At 38.0% G+C, this 18,950-nt stretch overlaps 1 protein-coding gene across 2 annotated transcripts in view; it reads left to right on the forward strand.

Annotated features, from left to right (window-relative positions):
- LOC137274381 (allene oxide synthase-lipoxygenase protein-like) overlaps nucleotides 1-18,950 on the forward strand; it is a 76,988-nt gene that overhangs the window by 43,586 nt on the left and 14,452 nt on the right. For both annotated transcript variants that reach the window (XM_067807537.1, XM_067807536.1), the window contains 5 exons: nucleotides 9,463-9,507; nucleotides 11,776-11,904; nucleotides 12,410-12,507; nucleotides 13,847-13,979; nucleotides 15,444-15,539. In XM_067807537.1, the coding sequence (XP_067663638.1) occupies nucleotides 9,463-9,507; nucleotides 11,776-11,904; nucleotides 12,410-12,507; nucleotides 13,847-13,979; nucleotides 15,444-15,539 (501 nt within the window). The remainder of the gene's footprint in view (nucleotides 1-9,462; nucleotides 9,508-11,775; nucleotides 11,905-12,409; nucleotides 12,508-13,846; nucleotides 13,980-15,443; nucleotides 15,540-18,950) is intronic.

Below are 18,950 nucleotides of genomic sequence, written 5' to 3' on the forward strand. Positions count from 1 at the left end.
AAGTTTTGGAGAATGGAAGGAATTCCTGCTTCTATTGTCCATGTGAGATTTGATCATGGCTGTACATCTGAGTTTATGTTATCCATAATCTTAATAACAGGTTCACCTTAGGTCCGGATTGAAAGAATGAGTTGCCTTTCAATTGACTGGCTATTTCAGAAATATTCTGCATGCATAGGGCAAAGTGTGACAGACCACACCTTGGAATTTTTTTGTACAGCTTTATGAAACAATACCTTGTTCTGGCATTAATAAATACTGAAGATATGATTGTACCTGCATTACTACTGAGTACAGAATACATACACTCCTGCATTGAATTGTAAAGATGTAATCTATCGTTTTCTTTACAGGTCTTGCGTTTCTAGCAAACATGAATATAGATGGTTACTGATTGGTTTTTCCATGATGTAAGAAGTAATATTTAATGAATCATTAGGGTGCGTTCCTGTCATGATGTTCTCCAGGGTAATGGCTCTATCGCCTGTATATGGAGTCGTTGGGTCGCTGGAACTCTCTGATCCAAACTCATTGCAGGTGTTCATAATACGATGAAATTTTGAGGCTCAGTGTGTAGGGGCGGGGAGGGTGGTGGTCAGATTGTTGTGATATCTGACAGTGTGATGGCAATATCACCTGTATGTGTACTTAGTGGACCAACACCTACCATGTGCATGTAATACTTTCCTGGATTAGGGGACTGTAGGGGAAAAGAGAGTGGTGGTCAGTTTGTGGTGATATCTGACAATATGGTGGCAATATCACCTGTATGTGTAATTAGTGGACCAACACATGTGTCTCATATGTTCCAGGGTGTTGCAGTAGGACTGTATTTAGGGCCAGGAGATTTAATAAACAGTTTGTTGATATACCCGGCTATAAAATCACCTGTATATGAACTCAGTGAACAACTCTGTCCAGGTGTGTAACAAGTAACACATAGTCCTAGGTGATGGTGCAGGAAAGAATGGTGAATAGGAACCTACTGTTTGATACTGTGGGGGTGGGACTCCTCGACATGATGTCATAAAATGTTCTAAAGGTGGGTCATGAAATAAGATCAAGAAATATTTTCTGGGGAGGTCATGTTTAATCGGCCACTCTTGTTTCTACAGCACCTCTGCATGAAGTGAAGTCACAATCTCCCGAAATAAGTCTCTCCAAACTTAAGAAATGTCAATCTTTGTGAGCCCTTCTGAGATGGGAACTGAATGGACAAGTTGTATTGAATCTTGGGAAGGTCCAGTACATTGATGTAGACCATCCTAAAAGCAGTGATTCAGTGGGTAAATGCCGTGAAATGTCAGCCATGGGACAACATTACAGAGACGATGGGAAGACGGTGTCTGCCATGCACTAATGTTGGGAGGAAGTTGAAACGGACATTTACCAAATCGTGGTGCATCCTCTCTATGTATTGTCCTTGGTTAACCCCTTCACAGTCGTTGTCCAGTAAGGGTTAGCGGTTGTTACTTTCAATATTTCAATGAATCCGACATTCATCAGACCATGGTGCATCCTCTCTGTGTATTGTCTTTAGATAACCCTTTCACAGCCACTGTTCAATAAGGGATGGAGGTTGTTACTTAATTTCAGTATTTCAATGCTGGTATCGAAATAGTTTTGAATTTATGTGCCATGGCATGTTAAATGTTGAAATGGCATGGATGAAATATTTTTAATGTATCCTAGGGGCATGACTAATATTGTAGAAATAATCCACATGATTCATTTAATGTAAAATTTAAACAATTTAAAAGACTCAAAGCAACTTTTGTCCTCATAAAAATGTTTATCTATGTCACTCTTAATCTCAAAGTGTCTATCCCTGCCCTGTGACAAGATGGTGAAAGGAACTTGAGTTTGTGTCCTTAGTGAATTTCTGGTGTTTAAAAGGTCTGTGAACTTAATGAAACTTAACCCTTTATGGTATTACCAACATAAGTGGATCAGTTAATGTGTGCCGAGTTAATTAACCTGAATGGAGGTTCACATCATGAGAGAACGTTAGCAGTGGACTTCACACATTGTACCCATATGGGAAATTGAGTGAACATTTCAACCATTAGGCTGCTACTCCACCCCTCACATTCCAGAATATGTAAATAAATGTGTCAGCACCAAACCAATACTCATGGGTTTCACTGCGGTGAATATGTCCAGTCCCAAACTCACTCTCTGACTCACTCACACAATTTATCAAATATTGAAAGCTGATACATGTCTTTGTCAGAGTGAACACTCATTTTGCCTTTTTCTCTGATCATGCTTTCATCAGACTGTATAGCAGTTCCATGTAGGTGCCTGACATGCAGTATTGCTGCTGTAGCAGTTACATCATTGAAATGACTGGATGTAAATTAAGCACTTTAATACATGGTATAACCTTGATATCATTTGAAAATCTCAGGAAAATGTGAGAACTGATTAAAGTTTACTTGCAGTTGAAAGGGTTAATTGACCAGCTGTTGTTTGATAAGGATGACACAACTATCTCTGTACATATAAATTGAAGTATGTTTAACACCCAGCCTTCTGTCACCACGACCTGCATCCATCAATATTGATACACACATGTATGCACAGATACCATTGCAGACCAGTTTGTTATAATTGCATGGAGTGCACATATACTGAGGGAAAAAAATAAGGAATCACATGAAAGCTCAACTGTCCATATATTTTTTCCAGATTTATTCATAAGCTATGTGATACAAAGCTTGTGAAGAAACCTTTGAAAAAAATAGAGGAATACTTGTCCTTTCATGTGATCTCTTAATTTTGTCCCTCAGTATCTTTAGTTCAATTTTAATATATTTTTGACATGGTTTTGTGTAATTGTTACCTTTAATATTTTTGAAAAGCCCAAACAATTATTCCTGATCTCATGAAGGTGTAATCAATGTAGCAAATGTGTTTTTAAATATTTTTTTAAAGATATTTTGCTTTTATGGAGGTATAAATGTAAAACAAGTTATATGCTCATTGTGAATCCTTGCTGAAGATACATGCCAAGTGTGCACTTCATTTTTTGTGTTTATTGGGCCTGTCTATCAGCATAAATCATGGAGGTCGATAATCATTAATTGATGTCAATAAATTATTGATGAATATCAGACGTGATATTGTCCAAAAACATGAGACTGATCTGGTAACCTTTGTGAGCCATTAGAAACAATGACTCGTCTATTTTAGCCTAAATATTTTGGGGGGGGGGGGGGGGTTGGTGGTGGTGTGGTGTTAAGGAAACAAACACAACAAACTTGGCGAACCAAGCAAACCAAAGAATCATTTGTAGTTTATTTATATCAATGCCTTGTGACAAGTCGACATAGTTTTGTGATGTCCACTTGATAGTGTCATGATGTGAATGGGTCTCGAGTGTCAGACCTGAAGTACTTACACTGAACTGTGTACTTGGCTTAGCAGCCATTTACTGGCTAGAGTAGAGGAAACCAGTAGAAACACTCATCTGTACTGGATGGAGTCTTTTAACTTTGATAGTATAAGATGATTTGTGAAAAGGCCTTGTTAAGAAATTCTTGCATTGTTTTATATATTTCTTTATTTAGTACATAAGTGGGTGGGCTGTTGATTATCAGTGTACATTTTCTGCCAGTACTGGTCATGTCCATTAAATCAATGTGATGGTGGGGTAGTATAGTGTTCGCTTATCACATCAAAGACATGTGTTCGATTCCCCACATGGGTACACTGTGTGAGGCCCATATCTGATGTCTCCCTCTGTGATATTGCTGGAATATTGCTAAATGCAGCATAAAACTAAACTCACTCCATTAAATCAATGTGACAAAGGTGTAAGGAAAATAATTGTGGAAGTGTTACAGCTGTATTGAACATGTGCCATGTGTTTTACACCATTTTGAATTTGGTCTAAGTTTTTGTTCTCAGCCATAATCTTGATGGCTGTTAGTTATTTTGCAGTAAAGATAAGCTGGAGAGAAGTAAGACAATCACCATACATGGAAGTGAGGGGATGATAAGGATTTATTCCCTGCCAACACATGCAAACCAAACCAATCTTGTCAGTCACTCAGCAGTTATATTGTGAAATAAAACCTGGCCAAAAACACTTGGTTTACAGATTTATCATAATTTAGGGTTTTGGAAAACTCTAAAACCCAGCTTTCTTGTATTGTAGTTGAAGTAAGCCACCCATGAGTTTCTGTTTGGTTTGGTTTATTTTTTTCATGCGCACTCAGCTATATGGCAGCGGTTTGTAATTAACTGAGTCTTGACCAGACAACCTCGTTATGAACAACATTAGCATTGATCTGCGCAACTGATAAAGACCAGTTCTAATCTGGGACCTAGATTTTTTAAGCTCTCTAAACGCTAAGATAGTTGTAAGTGCCATACATTAACATCAGCTTAACACTGTCTTAGTGCTAAGAGAGCTTTGAAAATCTTGGCCCTGGTCTATATTTATAGGAGAAAACACACCTCCGAGGTTTTTTTAGACAATGTAAAACGGGAGGGGGAGGGATTTCCCAACCCTGATAGTTTTACATTGTCTATCAAAACAGAAGAGAGGTGTTTTCTCTAATGTATATACCGTCAATGATGGGTAATTACAATGTAGATTATCATTTAATGAAGCGATATAACAATAACTGAAGCACGCATAAAATCAATTTAATGACATTAACTATAAGTAGGTAATTTAACCCCTACACTTTCGTCGGCCTGGTGGTCGTGCGGTATTGCGTCTGCCTACGGATGAGAGAATTGCGGTTCCAATTCCACTTCGGAAAACATTTGTATTATGAGCTTAATCTTGAACGATATTTTTCAATTGATTTCAAACACTCATGTATCATTTGAGTGTTGATTTTCTTATGTTAGGAAAAGTAAACCCTGAAGAACAGTCTCACTAACGGAAAGTAAAACCTGTCCCTCCAAAACAAAAGCCTCAAATGCAGTTGTTCTGGGAAAACAAGAGATGACCTAATATAAAGTGAGAAGCACACTTTAGCCTTAGGTTTATATGAGGGTCCTAAGAGGTAACTACAGGACTGGCTGGTTAGATTCAGTGATTGTGTTGTTTTATGCTGTTGTATCCCAGTTGCATCAACAATATTCATGATGTCAGTCAGTGGATTATCTGGTCCAGATTCAATTAATTACAGAATGTTATCATGTTCCTGGAATATCGTAACAACAAACAAACAACCAAATGCTAAAATTTACATAGATACATAGTGTAAACCCTTGATGTGTATATCTGATTATTGTTGGCAATGTTTGTTATAGCCTAAACAATGGCTAAAATGTTTGCCCGTCTAGCTGAAGACCCAGGTTCCATGTCCCCCATGGGCAGAATGTGTGAAGCCCATATCTGGTGTCCCCAGCTGTGATACTGCTGGAATATTGCTAAAAGAGGTATAAGTCCATACTCACTTACTCTTATTGTTGCTAATAATTTTCCTTTTAAAGTTAAACTTTTATCATTGAAGATAACATTTTTTGTCGTTTTATGTAACTCCTTTGCATACTGACTTAGAAAATCCATGAAATAAAGAGTCATAATGACCTCATCTGCAAGCATGGTAAGGTGCCACATGTATAGGTAACCCTCAGTATTGCAAAATGGCATGAAATCCCTGAAACATGGAATATCAGGTCACAAGGACTTCCCATGGTACTATCAGGTATGTGTACATAGTTACCCAGCATGAAACTGCAAATATTATAGGCCTTATAGGCCCTTCAGGTAGCTTAACTAGCTCAAAAAACATGCTGATGTCTCCATGTTAGTGTTTTGCATCTGGTGCTGGAATGCATGGCTGCCATACTACATAGCACTACAAATGAAAGCCAGGAGGCAAGGTCTTGGAGTTCACCTCCCTGGGTAGTAGGCCCTGAATCATAGTGTGTGTGCTCATACTTGAATGCTATATCCTTGTCTGTCTGCCCTACTGCCTAGTCCTCCCAGCGCCGTGGTAAAGTCAGTGAAGTGAGTCTAGATTACAATTTCCCATCTGACTGGGGTCCCTTTCAACAGAAATGGATTTATTTGTTACAATCAAAATTATGTGTGTTCAGAGACTAAGCGTTGCATGTTACATATGGGATTGCTCTTTTTTCGAAAAGTACAGATTCTAGTACTTTTTGTTAGTGTAACCCTTTATCTCACGGTCTGGTCTCACTTGTGCTACTTTTCAATTTGTATGTAACTACTTGTTTCTATCATAGTTATATATTCAAAGACGAAGCGTCTACTGCTTTCTCCAGGCATTTTTGTAACCTGAAATATATCACAGATGACTAGGGCTGTGTACTATACCCTCCACCATGATAGTACTTTAAAGGCCACAGTTATAATTTTGTGGTTTACATATTCTGGGCTAACATTGAAGAGTTCAAGATAAAGCACACAAACTGAGTTGGTGAATATTTTATGTTCTGATGATGTAGAATTGTTTGGGATGGGTGAGTTTTAGAAGAAATGAAATCAACTCAAACAATTGTTTACTATTTTCAAATGTCAATATGTATACATGTTTTTCATACACTGAGCTGTGTGAGAGCTGTGTGCAGGCTCACTGACTTGACTGGCTCATGTCATTGTATCTCGATTGCATAGACCGATCAAATATTATCAAATATTGCCATATAGCTGGAATATTGTTGAGTATGGCATTGAACTCAGCTTTCTCACTCGCTTATATAATGAAGGGTTTCTGGCTTGGCGGTTGTCATTGCATAAATTTGAAAGGTATTTGATGAAGAAGTATTTAAAACACCTACAATTGCTTGTAATTGTTGCCCTAGGACTGTTGTCTTAATCTCATTATTCAGAGTTAATATTCTGGGGATGACATAAAGCAGGATGTCAGACTAAGTAATTGAGACTAAATTAAGTTTATTTAATTCGTTATCAACAAAAGCGTTGTATGAAGCTGATTGCTGGATGGCATAAATTGTCACATTTTCCCTTAATTTCTCTTCATCATCTGTATTTCCTCCTTGGCTTCATCATTTGCATTTCATCATTCCTATGAATCCAACTTTTTTTGAATGGTATATTTATTGTTACTCTGCAGCTGATTCATATCTCAGTGTTGGTTGGCCACATTTCATGAAAGGGATACAAGAGGACAAAACTCAGTGACCAAGAAAATCTGGTGTTAATTTTGCAAAAAGACACACCTATTTCTTTTTTGACGTTAACAGTTTTAATCTTCAAAGGTTTCACAAGTAAATTTTTAAACCTTCCTGTTACTGTGAAATGTGTATATTGTCATTCAGAGAATAGAAATACGCATAACATAAAGCACTCAAATGGCGGAAATGTAATCAAGGTCTGTTCCGTTGAAGTTATGTAATGGTTCTGGGAAGCGTGATATAATCACGGAAGCGTGTAGATGAACATCTTGGTTGCTAACAGTGTTGTGCTGAAGGGAGGAAGATACATGAAGTTAGAAAGGAGAGGCGTGTCTCACTGATTCTCCATCTTGGATGACTCATGAGCTCTTTCATAACAACAGTGGACATTCGTCATAGTGGACGCTGGTGATATTGTGCATTTGTGTGTCAGACCTGAGTTTAGACATTAAAACTGTGTCAGTATTCAAAAATCATTTGTTGGAACATTTTCTGTAGTGAACACACTCATCAGTATTCCAGCTATATGGCAGCAGTTTGTAAATCATTGAGTCTTGACCAGACAGTCCAGTGATCAACGTAATACTGATAATGGATTTTCAGTAACCCATGCTTGTTGGATTGGGTGGTCTAACAGGATTGGGTGGTCAGACTCACTAACTTGGTTGACACAAGTCATCTTGTCCCAGCTGCCTAGATCTGTGTTCATGCTGTTGATCACTGGGTTGTCTGGTCCAGACTCAATTATTTACAGACTGCTGCCATATAGTTGGAATAGTGCCAAGTTCAGCATAAAACAAAACAGACTCACTCACTTGTACATTCACACATTCTCTCCCTCACACATTCTCTCCCTCACACATTCTCTCTGACTCTCTCGCTCATACATTTTCTCACTCACTTTACAATTTCTTGAAATGATATTAAACCGAGTTACATAAACCAAGTTACATAAACCAAGTCACACCACAGCATCATGGTGTGACTGTTCCCTACTTTACACCCAGATCACCTGATGGATGGTTGCCATGGGGAATGTGTGTACCAGTCCCATAATTGATTAGATGGCAGGACAGGTGACTGACTTATTCATGAATGGTGCTGGAGATTGATCATCGCATAATGACCCACCCTAGATTATTAACATATTTTTATTAGGCAAGAATTTATGTAAAATATCATCACAAGTGATAACATTTAATCTTTTCCTGTGCCAGGAGTGATTTATCATGTACCTAAAAACCATATTGCCAAGGCTATCTATTCTCAAAACGTTTGTAACCCTATGAACTTCTTAGGCGCATTCTTAACACATTGGCTACGATCAAAGTTAAGAATTCTTAGGCCTACGAACTTTTCAAGAATACGGGCCCAGATTTCTAATTTAAGTTGTTGTTTAAATTATGGGAAAATAAATCATGAGAAAGCTTTTGAAAGTTTTGAAGCATATGACACAGAATCTGAAGTATGCAAATGATCCTCTCAGCTTTGGACAGGAAACAGACAAAAAAACGTCAATAAAAACACAACCAAACAAACCTCTTATCTTCATAGTGCATATGTTGTCTACCTGTCTACAAATACAGACTTTGCTCTCAAACCCCAGCCATAACACATTTGTTTGGTCTGATCCAGTTTAAGTTTAAGTGACAATAAATCACTGTAATAAGATGTCAGCAGAATTTCATACCAAACACGTTTTTACATTAAAATGTTGAGCACCGGAACAGAATCGTGTGACGAAACCTGCAACCCCTTGCAGTTCAGGGGCTGTGTTTATGCAGCATGCCTGCCTGAATGACTGAGGCGTGTGTGGCAGCCGGATGTTGGTGGGGAGGGGGGGGGAGTGACCGATTGTCTATGTTGTAGCTGATATTTCATATTGTTGTACATGTTTGCCAGCAGCAGGGTTCAGTAGGTCAACAGTTTTATCAGTAGGTTGATCTGTTGCTGTGTTAAAGGGGTTGTGTCATCTAATTGTGAAGAGATATCTAATCAGTGTTAAGGGAGCCTGTGAGTGCTGAGGGTAAAGACAGAGCCCAGTCAGTGGCATGAACTGATGCTGTGTTAGGGATCCATGTTAAATGACCATTGAAAAATTGAAGAGGGGTGAAATAAAGTATGCACCCCCTCAACCCCCTTTCTCGAGAGTCAAGTTTCTCTCTCCCCACTCCCCTCCCAACACACAAACACACGCACGCTTCTCAAGAAGCTGTATCTGCCCCTGGGAAATTGAGATAAAGTCTTGTCCATGTTAAATATTAAAGGTGGCTTAGCAAGTTCAGTGTAGAGGGTCAAGACACAATGCTAAATATTTCTTCTTTATCTTTACAGATACAGCTGATGCCTCCAGATGAACAGTTTTCCTTTGAATACAAGGTATAGTTGTTTTCTGCCATTTTCTTGGAGGCTGAATGTTAAATGATATTAACTGAAGAGCCTTGATGTGCAGCAAATGATTGTCATTTTTTTGTAAACCACAAGACAAATTCATTTTATCATAGCAGATACATACAAACCAGAAAAATGGATTTGACGAAAAGTGAACGGCTAATAGAATATCTCAAGTTGACTTCTCGGATGCACCTTTGGTATTGAGGTGGGCACATTTGCATAGTATCTTTGGACAATGTACTTACATACATATTGTCTCAGTTCACTCAGCTGTAAAATGGGTACCCATGAAGATGTGCTGGCAATGTGAGTGATAAGCTCATTGTGGCTAACAGGCAGCATGACTGTATACTCCCCAGGGAGTTGAAAAAGATCTTGATTAGATTACCTGCCGTTTTGACAGATTCATGGTGGATTCATTCGTTCATTCATTCATTCATTCAGTCAGTCAATCAGTTAGTCAGTCAGTCAGTCAGTCAGTCATACTTTTATTTATGGGACTAAATGCCAGTCTACTCTGTCTGACACAGTTGCCTTGTTATCAGAACACCCTGTCTACAGGAAGCATGTGTCTATGCACACACATTGTCTAGGGGTCAGATAACATGCAGGCCTTGAGATTATTGTAGTAACTCTCACCGGCACAGTGTTTGTTAGATTCAGTGCCATTTCCTGGTTTCCCACTCTAAGATATTAACCAGATAAACATTAACTTGTTGCTGGAGATGAAGAGGAAGATGGATGTTTTACACACTTGTAAACAACAAACATCCCCCCCTCTCTCTCTCTCTCTCCCTTTCTCTCTCTCTTTCTCATTCTCTCTCACTCACTCTCTGCTATTGTGACAATTTGTAATCAATTACTTAGTGATTTGGTCACTGCAAGCAATATTCAATTATTTCAATTTATTGGAACACCAGCAGTACGTACAAGGTACAAGATAGCCATAAGTTAATGTTAATGTATGACACTTATGACTATCTTAGCGCTGAGTTAGCTTTGGAAATCTAGCCCCTGAATCTCAGAATCCCATGTTTGCCTCATGTCGATGTTCAGGACAAATAGAGGATACCATTCCCTAGGTAAAGTTCCATAGAACAACAGGAAAATGCTCGCTGGAGATCAATGTTCATACTCTTCACCACCGATTTGCCTAACCAGATTTATGATGAGAGACTAGCTGGTATGTTGTCTACAGCAGAGTAAGGTGGCACTCACTTACTAAAGTAATGTATACTTGATAAGTCACCGTTATAACAAGAGCCTGGTTGTGGTCAAGGGCTGTTGATGCTGTTTTAGCCTGCTGTCTTCAATGGCAACCCTCTCATTCATCTGGAGGGAGCAGTTTGAGATTTATCACCAGGCTGGAAATTTACCTTTTATTCCTCATGTGCAACAGTGAATATCTCATCACCACTCAGGATTGTGTTACATTTCCCTGGATTAGAAGATAACCTATGTCAGTAGCTGTAACAAGTAAAGGTATGTGGTCTGTTTCACCTGACAAGTGTGTACGTATCACCTGAGGTCACAGATAGGGAAAAATTTATCTCAGGAAGTTGAAATGGGTGAGGGACTGTGTTCTGCTTCTTGAGGCCTAAGAGTTACAAGGGCTTCGGGCTTGCTCCACACTGATGCTCAACTGTTGCATGTAGCGTTAGGGTGGCGGGGTAGCTTAGTGGTTAAAGTGTCTGCTCATCATGCCAAAGAACTAGGTTCGATTCCCCACATGGGTACAAGCCCTTTTGTACCCATTGGGTCCATTTCTGGTATCCCCTGCCATGATACTGCTGGAGTATTTCTGAGAGCGGCATAAAACTAAATTCCTTCACTCACTCACATGTGGTGTTGCAAGGATAAGTGACTTTGAAATACGCCTTTATAAGTAACTGGAACTGGCATCATCATCATCATCATCATCATCATCATCATCATCATCATCGTCATCAGTTTTATTATTATTTTCTTGTGTTTTGGAACCTTGACTACCAATATATATATATATATATATATATATATATATATATATATATATATATATATATATATATATATATATATATATATATATATTATTTTCTTTTGTTAATGGGTATCTTGGAACCTTGGCTATACGACAGTCAGTGTTACAGATTTGTCCAAATCACATCAATTAGTGCTCACACATAAAAGTCTCTTCTCCAAATCTAGCGAATATATCACTGTTATTCGTTGTTGTTTTTTTATTATGATATGTATTTTTTCGCCTTGCAGTGGGACATTTTGACAACCAAAATCCAGCTGATTGCAACCAGCAAGATAGTGTCCCTCTCTGCAGGAGAATGGGACAGCCTCACAGCTCTCACAAATGTCTACACCAAAAAAATATTCCACACACCGGCAGTAAGTGTCATGTACTTCTATGTAACATGTATGTTGTGGACATACCATGTCCACGTGATCTTCTGTAACTTGGTATATGAAAGAGCATTGGATAGATACTTGCCTGGTTGGTGTAGAAATACTAGTATTATATCTTAAGTGAAATGCTGTCATTGGTATTAGGTGAAGCTTGTTGTGATGCAAGTATATTATGGCAGTTGTATCATGACACAAGTGTATCAGGACATGTGTATTGTATCATGGCACAAGTGTATCAGGACATGTGTATTGTATCATGACACAAGTGTATCAGGACATGTGTATTGTATCATGGCACAAGTGCATCATGACAATTGTATTGTATCATGACAAGTGTATCACAACAAGTGCATCTTGACACAAATGCATTGTGACACACGTATTGCTACATGGTAGTGTTCAGGTTTACCATGTTTAAGCCTATACTGTTGTGTACAGGGTAGAGTGTATGTTCAGGAGCTCTCTGTAACGTTCCTTTGATCCACAGGGGGCTGACAGATGGAGCAATGATATCTACTTCGGCCACCAAAGGATCGCCAGTCTCAATCACTCGCTCATCAAGTTGTGTAAAAGCATTCCAGACAAGTAAGTCAGTTTTAAGAAATTTCAGATCTGTGAAATCTGTATGTGTGATCAAATAAGAAAAGAAGCTGGTTCTGAACAGTCTCTATATACATTGTTTGGTTTGCTGGTTTATGCTGTACACAGCAATATTCCTGTTCTATATAAGTGATCAGTAAATAATTGAGTCAGGACGAGACCATCCAGTGATCAACAGCATGATAATCGATCTACACAATTTGGATTCGATGGCAAGTGTCAACCATGTCAGCAAGCCTTAAGACAATCATGGGTTGCTGAAGACCAGGTCTAACAGGGATCTTCATGGGCCATGTCTCTACTTTACATGTTGTCTTACTTATAATCATAGTAAAGTACCATCCCTTATGGATAACAACCTTTTTATTATTTTATGATAGCATCATATAATAATAAAGAAGTTGTTATCCCTAAAGGATTGTACTTTATTATTTGCTCACCATCTTCTAAAATGCCAGTCAAGCAGATTAGGCTGCATAAAAATAATTAAATGTTTCTCAGGCACATTCTTTTTTCAAAAGTAATGAGGACTTTTTTCTAAATTTTTTATGGAAAAAAGTGACGAGAGAGGAACACATTTCTATATTTTCTCTCAGAAATAAAGTGTGGAAAGTTATTGAGTTGTATTCAGTCACAATCGTTCTTACAGACACTCATTCTTTTAGTGGACAAATGGATAATTGGGATGCGGCCAAGTCAAAATTATTTTTGCTAAATAGCAGTAAAAAATTGTTACGTGCACAAATGAAAGTGATGCACCGATGCCCAAGAAACATTTCACTTTTTTCATTTACCCTTAGTCATAGTCAATATAAGCTGGAATGCCAGAAGGGATTATGTCTTGTATTAGGAAAAAATAAGTGTTTCCATTTTTATGAATATTCTGTAGGAATATTTATCAAAAACAATAATGTCATGGCTTCAGTTATTTCTAAAAGTAAACTGAAACTCAAGACAACCCGGACAGCATTTTGTCTCCACTGATGTCAGTCCATTCAGAAGTCCATGCTAGATGCTGTTTTTTGAGCCAGTGTTGAAAAATCATGAAACATTCCATTGCCAATATAGGTACCTTGATAGAAGTAGTGGTTATCTGAATCAACTTGATAGTTTCACATGTTTGGAATTCTTTTTGAAAGTTTCAATGGCTGCTCAGTAGACCTTGATGGTAAATTGTGATACTGCTATTTCACGATAAGATAGAGAAATATGGAAAGTTTTTTTTGAAAACCAAACTAGGCTCATAGGAAGATGTAGTGTTGGTCTGGCACCTTCTTGGTGAATTTTTCTTGTGGTGTAAATGTAACCAATCCTTCTCTCCCAGATTAGCTGTAGATGACGACATGCTCAAGCCATTATTAGAAGGAGAGACAATTGAATCAGCACTCCGCAAGAAACGCTTGTTTATCTGTGATTATGAAATAATGAAGGACCTTCCCCACCGACCAAACTTTGTTGTAAGTATTTATTGTCTAACTTATCAAAGGAGTGAGTGAGTGAGTGAGTGAGTGAGTGAGTGAGTGAGAGTGATATTTTAGGTATTTGGGTAGGTGGCTGGGTTGTTAAGTGAGTGAGTGAGAGTTAGTGAGTGATGTTTTTGGTATTTGGGGTATTTGGGTAGGTGGATGGATGGTTAAGTGAGTGAGTGAGGTACTTAGCTGGGTATGTAGATGAGTGGGTGAGTGAGTGAGTGAGGTGTTTTGATTGTTGGCTGAGTGAGTGAGTTTTTTGGTATTTATCAGCACACTGATAAGGAAAGTTTCACTTCTTGTCATTATGACAGATGGCCTAGAACAGGGCAATAGCCCATGCATGTCATATCATATGATGTTGGATATTCTAGGACTAGCCATGTTTGGAAATTCAGAGTATTCTTTCCTTGTAATAGCACTAGACTGTTTTCACCTCCATGCACGTTTGTACTAAGACAGGACCCAGTAGTAAACCATGAGAGGGTTTCAGACGCCATCTGGCTTGCCAGAATGACATGATCAGTACATGTTACAGCAGGTCACCTTATCATGACCATTAAAAGCATATCAGGTTGTCATGACAGATTACAGCAGGTCACCTTATCATGACCATTGAAAGCATATCAGGTTGTCATGACAGATTAAAGCAGGTCACCTTATCATGACCATTAAAAGCATATCAGGTTGTCATGACAGATTAAAGCAGGTCACCTTATCATGACCATTAAAAGCATATCAGGTTGTCATGACAGATTACAGCAGGTCACCTTATCATGACCATTAAAAGCATATCAGGCTGTCATGACAGATTAAAGCAGGTCACCTTATCATGACCGTTAAAAGCATATCAGGTTGTCATGACAGATTAAAGCAGGTCACCTTATCATGACCATTAAAAGCATATCAGGTTGTCATGACAGTTTAAAACAACTCAGGTTATGAATGACAGCTTGAAGCAAAACAGCTTATAACAGTCTATTTTAGAAGGTTAAAATCTATAACATATTTATATATGAGTGTTCACATAATTCTCTGATATTTGATGACTTTATTCAAATTGTTTAGCATTACTTGCAGTTATTGCATTAGAAAGTTAAAGTCTATATTGTGTTATCCTGCCTATTGTTCAGTTAAATAGACAGGGAGTTACATGCACTATGTTGCCACATGATGTCAATTAAGTGTTCTCTCCAGGGTAGGTTTTGTCTGCCAGTGTTAAATGTCATATAGTTTGTCTATGGTGGTTTGCTGCAGTGAAACCGCTGGGGGATATGATCAATCCAGGAGTAACGGTTCCATGTGATGGTGAATTTGTTGTTGATTAATTTGCTTTCACTGCTGCTGTTTTTGATTTCCTTCTGTGACATGTTCCATGAATTAAAGTGGGTGAGGTTAGAGCTGCATTTCAGTGATGACTCGACTGTTGACAGTTCCGTATTATACTTGCAGATGTGTGCTCCCATTGGCCTGTTCTTCATCAACAGTAACAAGAGTCTTGTTCCCATTGCAATACAACTCTTCCAGGAACGGGCGCCAGACAATCCTGTAAGTTTACAAAATCCAATTGCAGGAGTAACAGAGGCTGAAGAATATTGTTGACCACTTACTTTTTTCAATAAAGTATTTGTACCCCCTTGATATGGGAAAAGAACCCTAAGCAAATATGAGTGAGTGAGTGGGTTAATATTTGATGTCACATTGGCAGTATCTCAGCCTAATTGTGACACCAAGCAAATATGACCATTTATGACATGGCTATGTTATTGGCAGATCAAATATTGTTCATTGGAAATTTGAGATCTGATCATTGCATTCTGTATGCTATGAGTTGCAGCCTGATGAACAAATTTTGATGTGCTCGAGTCCATTTCTTTAGTCTCACTTGAAAAAGATACGAGAAAGAGTTTGGAAAAAGTATCCGGTGTGCACACTATGTAACCACAGCCTTTTTGATAAATGGTAGTGGTCATTTTGAATTTTTTTTGTATCAAGTAATAGGGTGTGGGATTTAACTACACCTGCCTTGAGGGTAATATTTGGGCCACATTGGTCAGCAAATATCTGTAAAAAATCCAAGATTGGAATTAAATGCTCTGAAAATTATAACTGATATTACAATTCACATCTACAAATTAATAATATTAAAAGATTTTGGGTTGGAACTGGTCTTCAGCAACCGATGCTTCTTGTAGGAGGTGACTGATGGGATTGGGTAGTCAGGCTTCCTGACTTAGTTGACAGATGTCTTTGTATCCCAGTTGCATGGATCATGCTGTTGATCACTAGATTGTCAGGTCCAGACTTGATTATTTACAGACCTTGGCCATATAGGTGGAGTGTGGCGTTAACATGGTTAAAGGACAATCGAACAAGGTCATGTAGACATCCAGTAAGCGGTATCTGCAGTGTTAGTAGTGTGATAAACTAATGTGGTATACTTGGCATCAAGATGTGTTAAATATGCAAATGAGTTCACCAAAGAGGAACTACTTTTAATATACTCCATATACTGATTCATTATATGCCTACTTACTGCATAAACTAAAATCTTAGGTTCCGTCAAAGTTCAGACTGATGTTTGTTGTGTGTGCATGCTTTGACACAAACATGGCTGCAAGTCATATTACAGATTATAAATGGAGACAGATAACTAAAGCATTGTGTTCATCGTATTTATGATTAGTTTATGCTGTATCTTGATGTGTCAGTTTCAGAGTGATAAAGAACTTCATATTTCTAATCCCATAATGTAAATATAAAATATTAGGAATAAAAAATGTTTGTTTTTTTTATGATATGGAACCATTTGGCTAATAGTCTTTATTTATCATTATACGTCATAAAGATAATTTTTCTGGGAATGAACCGTTGACAACCTCCTGCCCCAAATCACAGTCCCAACACCCAATTAAGAACAATATGTATTAACTCCAGTGGTGAAACATTTGGCTAATGGTCTCTCTTTACGATTACAAATGTCCAAATTCAGAAGTTTTATGGAAATATACAAGGGACAACACTGTGTCCACCCAAGCTGTTCAACTAGAATGATCTACTGTTTAAGCAGTTTTGGATTTCAGTGCAAACATTTATAGTGAGGTATCTAAGATTTGGGTACTCATGACGTCAAACATGTTTCCGTTCTGTGACCTTTGTACTTTGGTGGTGTTTCGGACCCAGCTGTTTATAGAGTGGTGTATAATTTGTAGTTGGTATGCCCAGGTCAGCAATATAACCATTATTACACCACACCCTCTAATTGTTTGTTCAGCATTCTTGAACATATATATCATGATGTATTTGTTCAGGAGCTGTACTTGAGAAAACTGTCAGTCTCAATGGTTGAATGACCTACAATCTTTGGTGGAGATTTTTAAAGTTAGCATTTTCAAATTGGTCCCTCAGAGTTAAAAATTGTGAGTGAATAGTATTTTAGGTGTTTCACTTTTAGCAATATTCCTACAATATCATGGCAAGGGACACCAGAAATGGGCTTCACACATTATACCCATGTGGGGAATCGAACCCGGGTCTTCAGATGTGTTAAATATGCAAATGAGTTCACCAAAGAGGAACTACTTTTAATATACTCCATATACTGATTCATTATATGCCTACTTACTGCATAAACTAAAATCTTATGTTCCGTCAAAGTTCAGACTGATGTTTGTTGTGTGTGCATGCTTTGACACAAACATGGCTGCAAGTCATATTGCAGATTATAAATGGAGACAGATAACTAAAGCATTGTGTTCATCGTATTCATGATTAGTTTATGCTGTATCTTGATGTTGTGTCAGTTTCAGAGTGATAAAGAACTTCATATTTCTAATCCCATAATGTAAATATAAAATATTAGGAATAAAAAATGTTGTTTTTTTTATGATATGGAACCATTTGGCTAATAGTCTTTATTTATCATTATACGTCATAAAGATAATTTTTCTGGGAATGAACCGTTGACAACCTCCTGCCCCAAATCACAATCCCAACACCCATTTAAGAACAATATGTATTAACTCCAGTGGTGAAACATTTGGCTAATGGTCTCTCTTTACGATTACAAATGTCCAAATTCAGAAGTTTTATGGAAATATACAAGGGACAACACTGTGTCCACCCAAGCTGTTCAACTAGAATGATCTACTGTTTAAGCAGTTTTGGATTTCAGTGCAAACATTTATAGTGAGGTATCTAAGATTTGGGTACTCATGACGTCAAACATGTTTCCGTTCTGTGACCTTTGTACTTTGGTGGTGTTTCGGACCCAGCTGTTTATAGAGTGGTGTATAATTTGTAGTTGGTATGCCCAGGTCAGCAATATAACCATTATTACACCACACCCTCTAATTGTTTGTTCAGCATTCTTGAACATATATATCATGATGTATTTGTTCAGGAGCTGTACTTGAGAAAACTGTCAGTCTCAATGGTTGAATGACCTACAATCTTTGGTGGAGATTTTTAAAGTTAGCATTTTCAAATTGGTCCCTCAGAGTTAAAAATTGTGAGTGAATAGTATTTTAGGTGTTTCACTTTTAGCAATATTCCTACAATATCATGGCAAGGGACACCAGAAATGGGCTTCACACATTATACCCATGTGGGGAATCGAACCCGGGTCTTCAGTGTGACAAGAGAACATTAATCAGTAGGCAACCATACTGCCTCTCATATTGAGGGTAAACCAGTTAAATGCCAAAGAGCACAGAATGTAGTCGTTATTGCTGTTTGTATAGCCAAAGTAAATATAATCTTGTGGTTTTGATGCATGTAAATATGCCTTCTGTAAACCAGATGGATCAGAACTGAATGTAATGTGCACTCAACATTTCTCCAGCAACATAATGGGGTCTATAAATAATTGAGTGTGGACCAGACAATCCGGTGATGAACAGCATGAGCATTGATCTATGCATTTGGGATATGATTACATATATGATTGTGTAGATCATC

Source organism: Haliotis asinina, chromosome 2 (genome assembly GCF_037392515.1).
Source record: "Haliotis asinina isolate JCU_RB_2024 chromosome 2, JCU_Hal_asi_v2, whole genome shotgun sequence".
In the NCBI taxonomy this organism is placed as follows: domain Eukaryota; kingdom Metazoa; phylum Mollusca; class Gastropoda; order Lepetellida; family Haliotidae; genus Haliotis; species Haliotis asinina.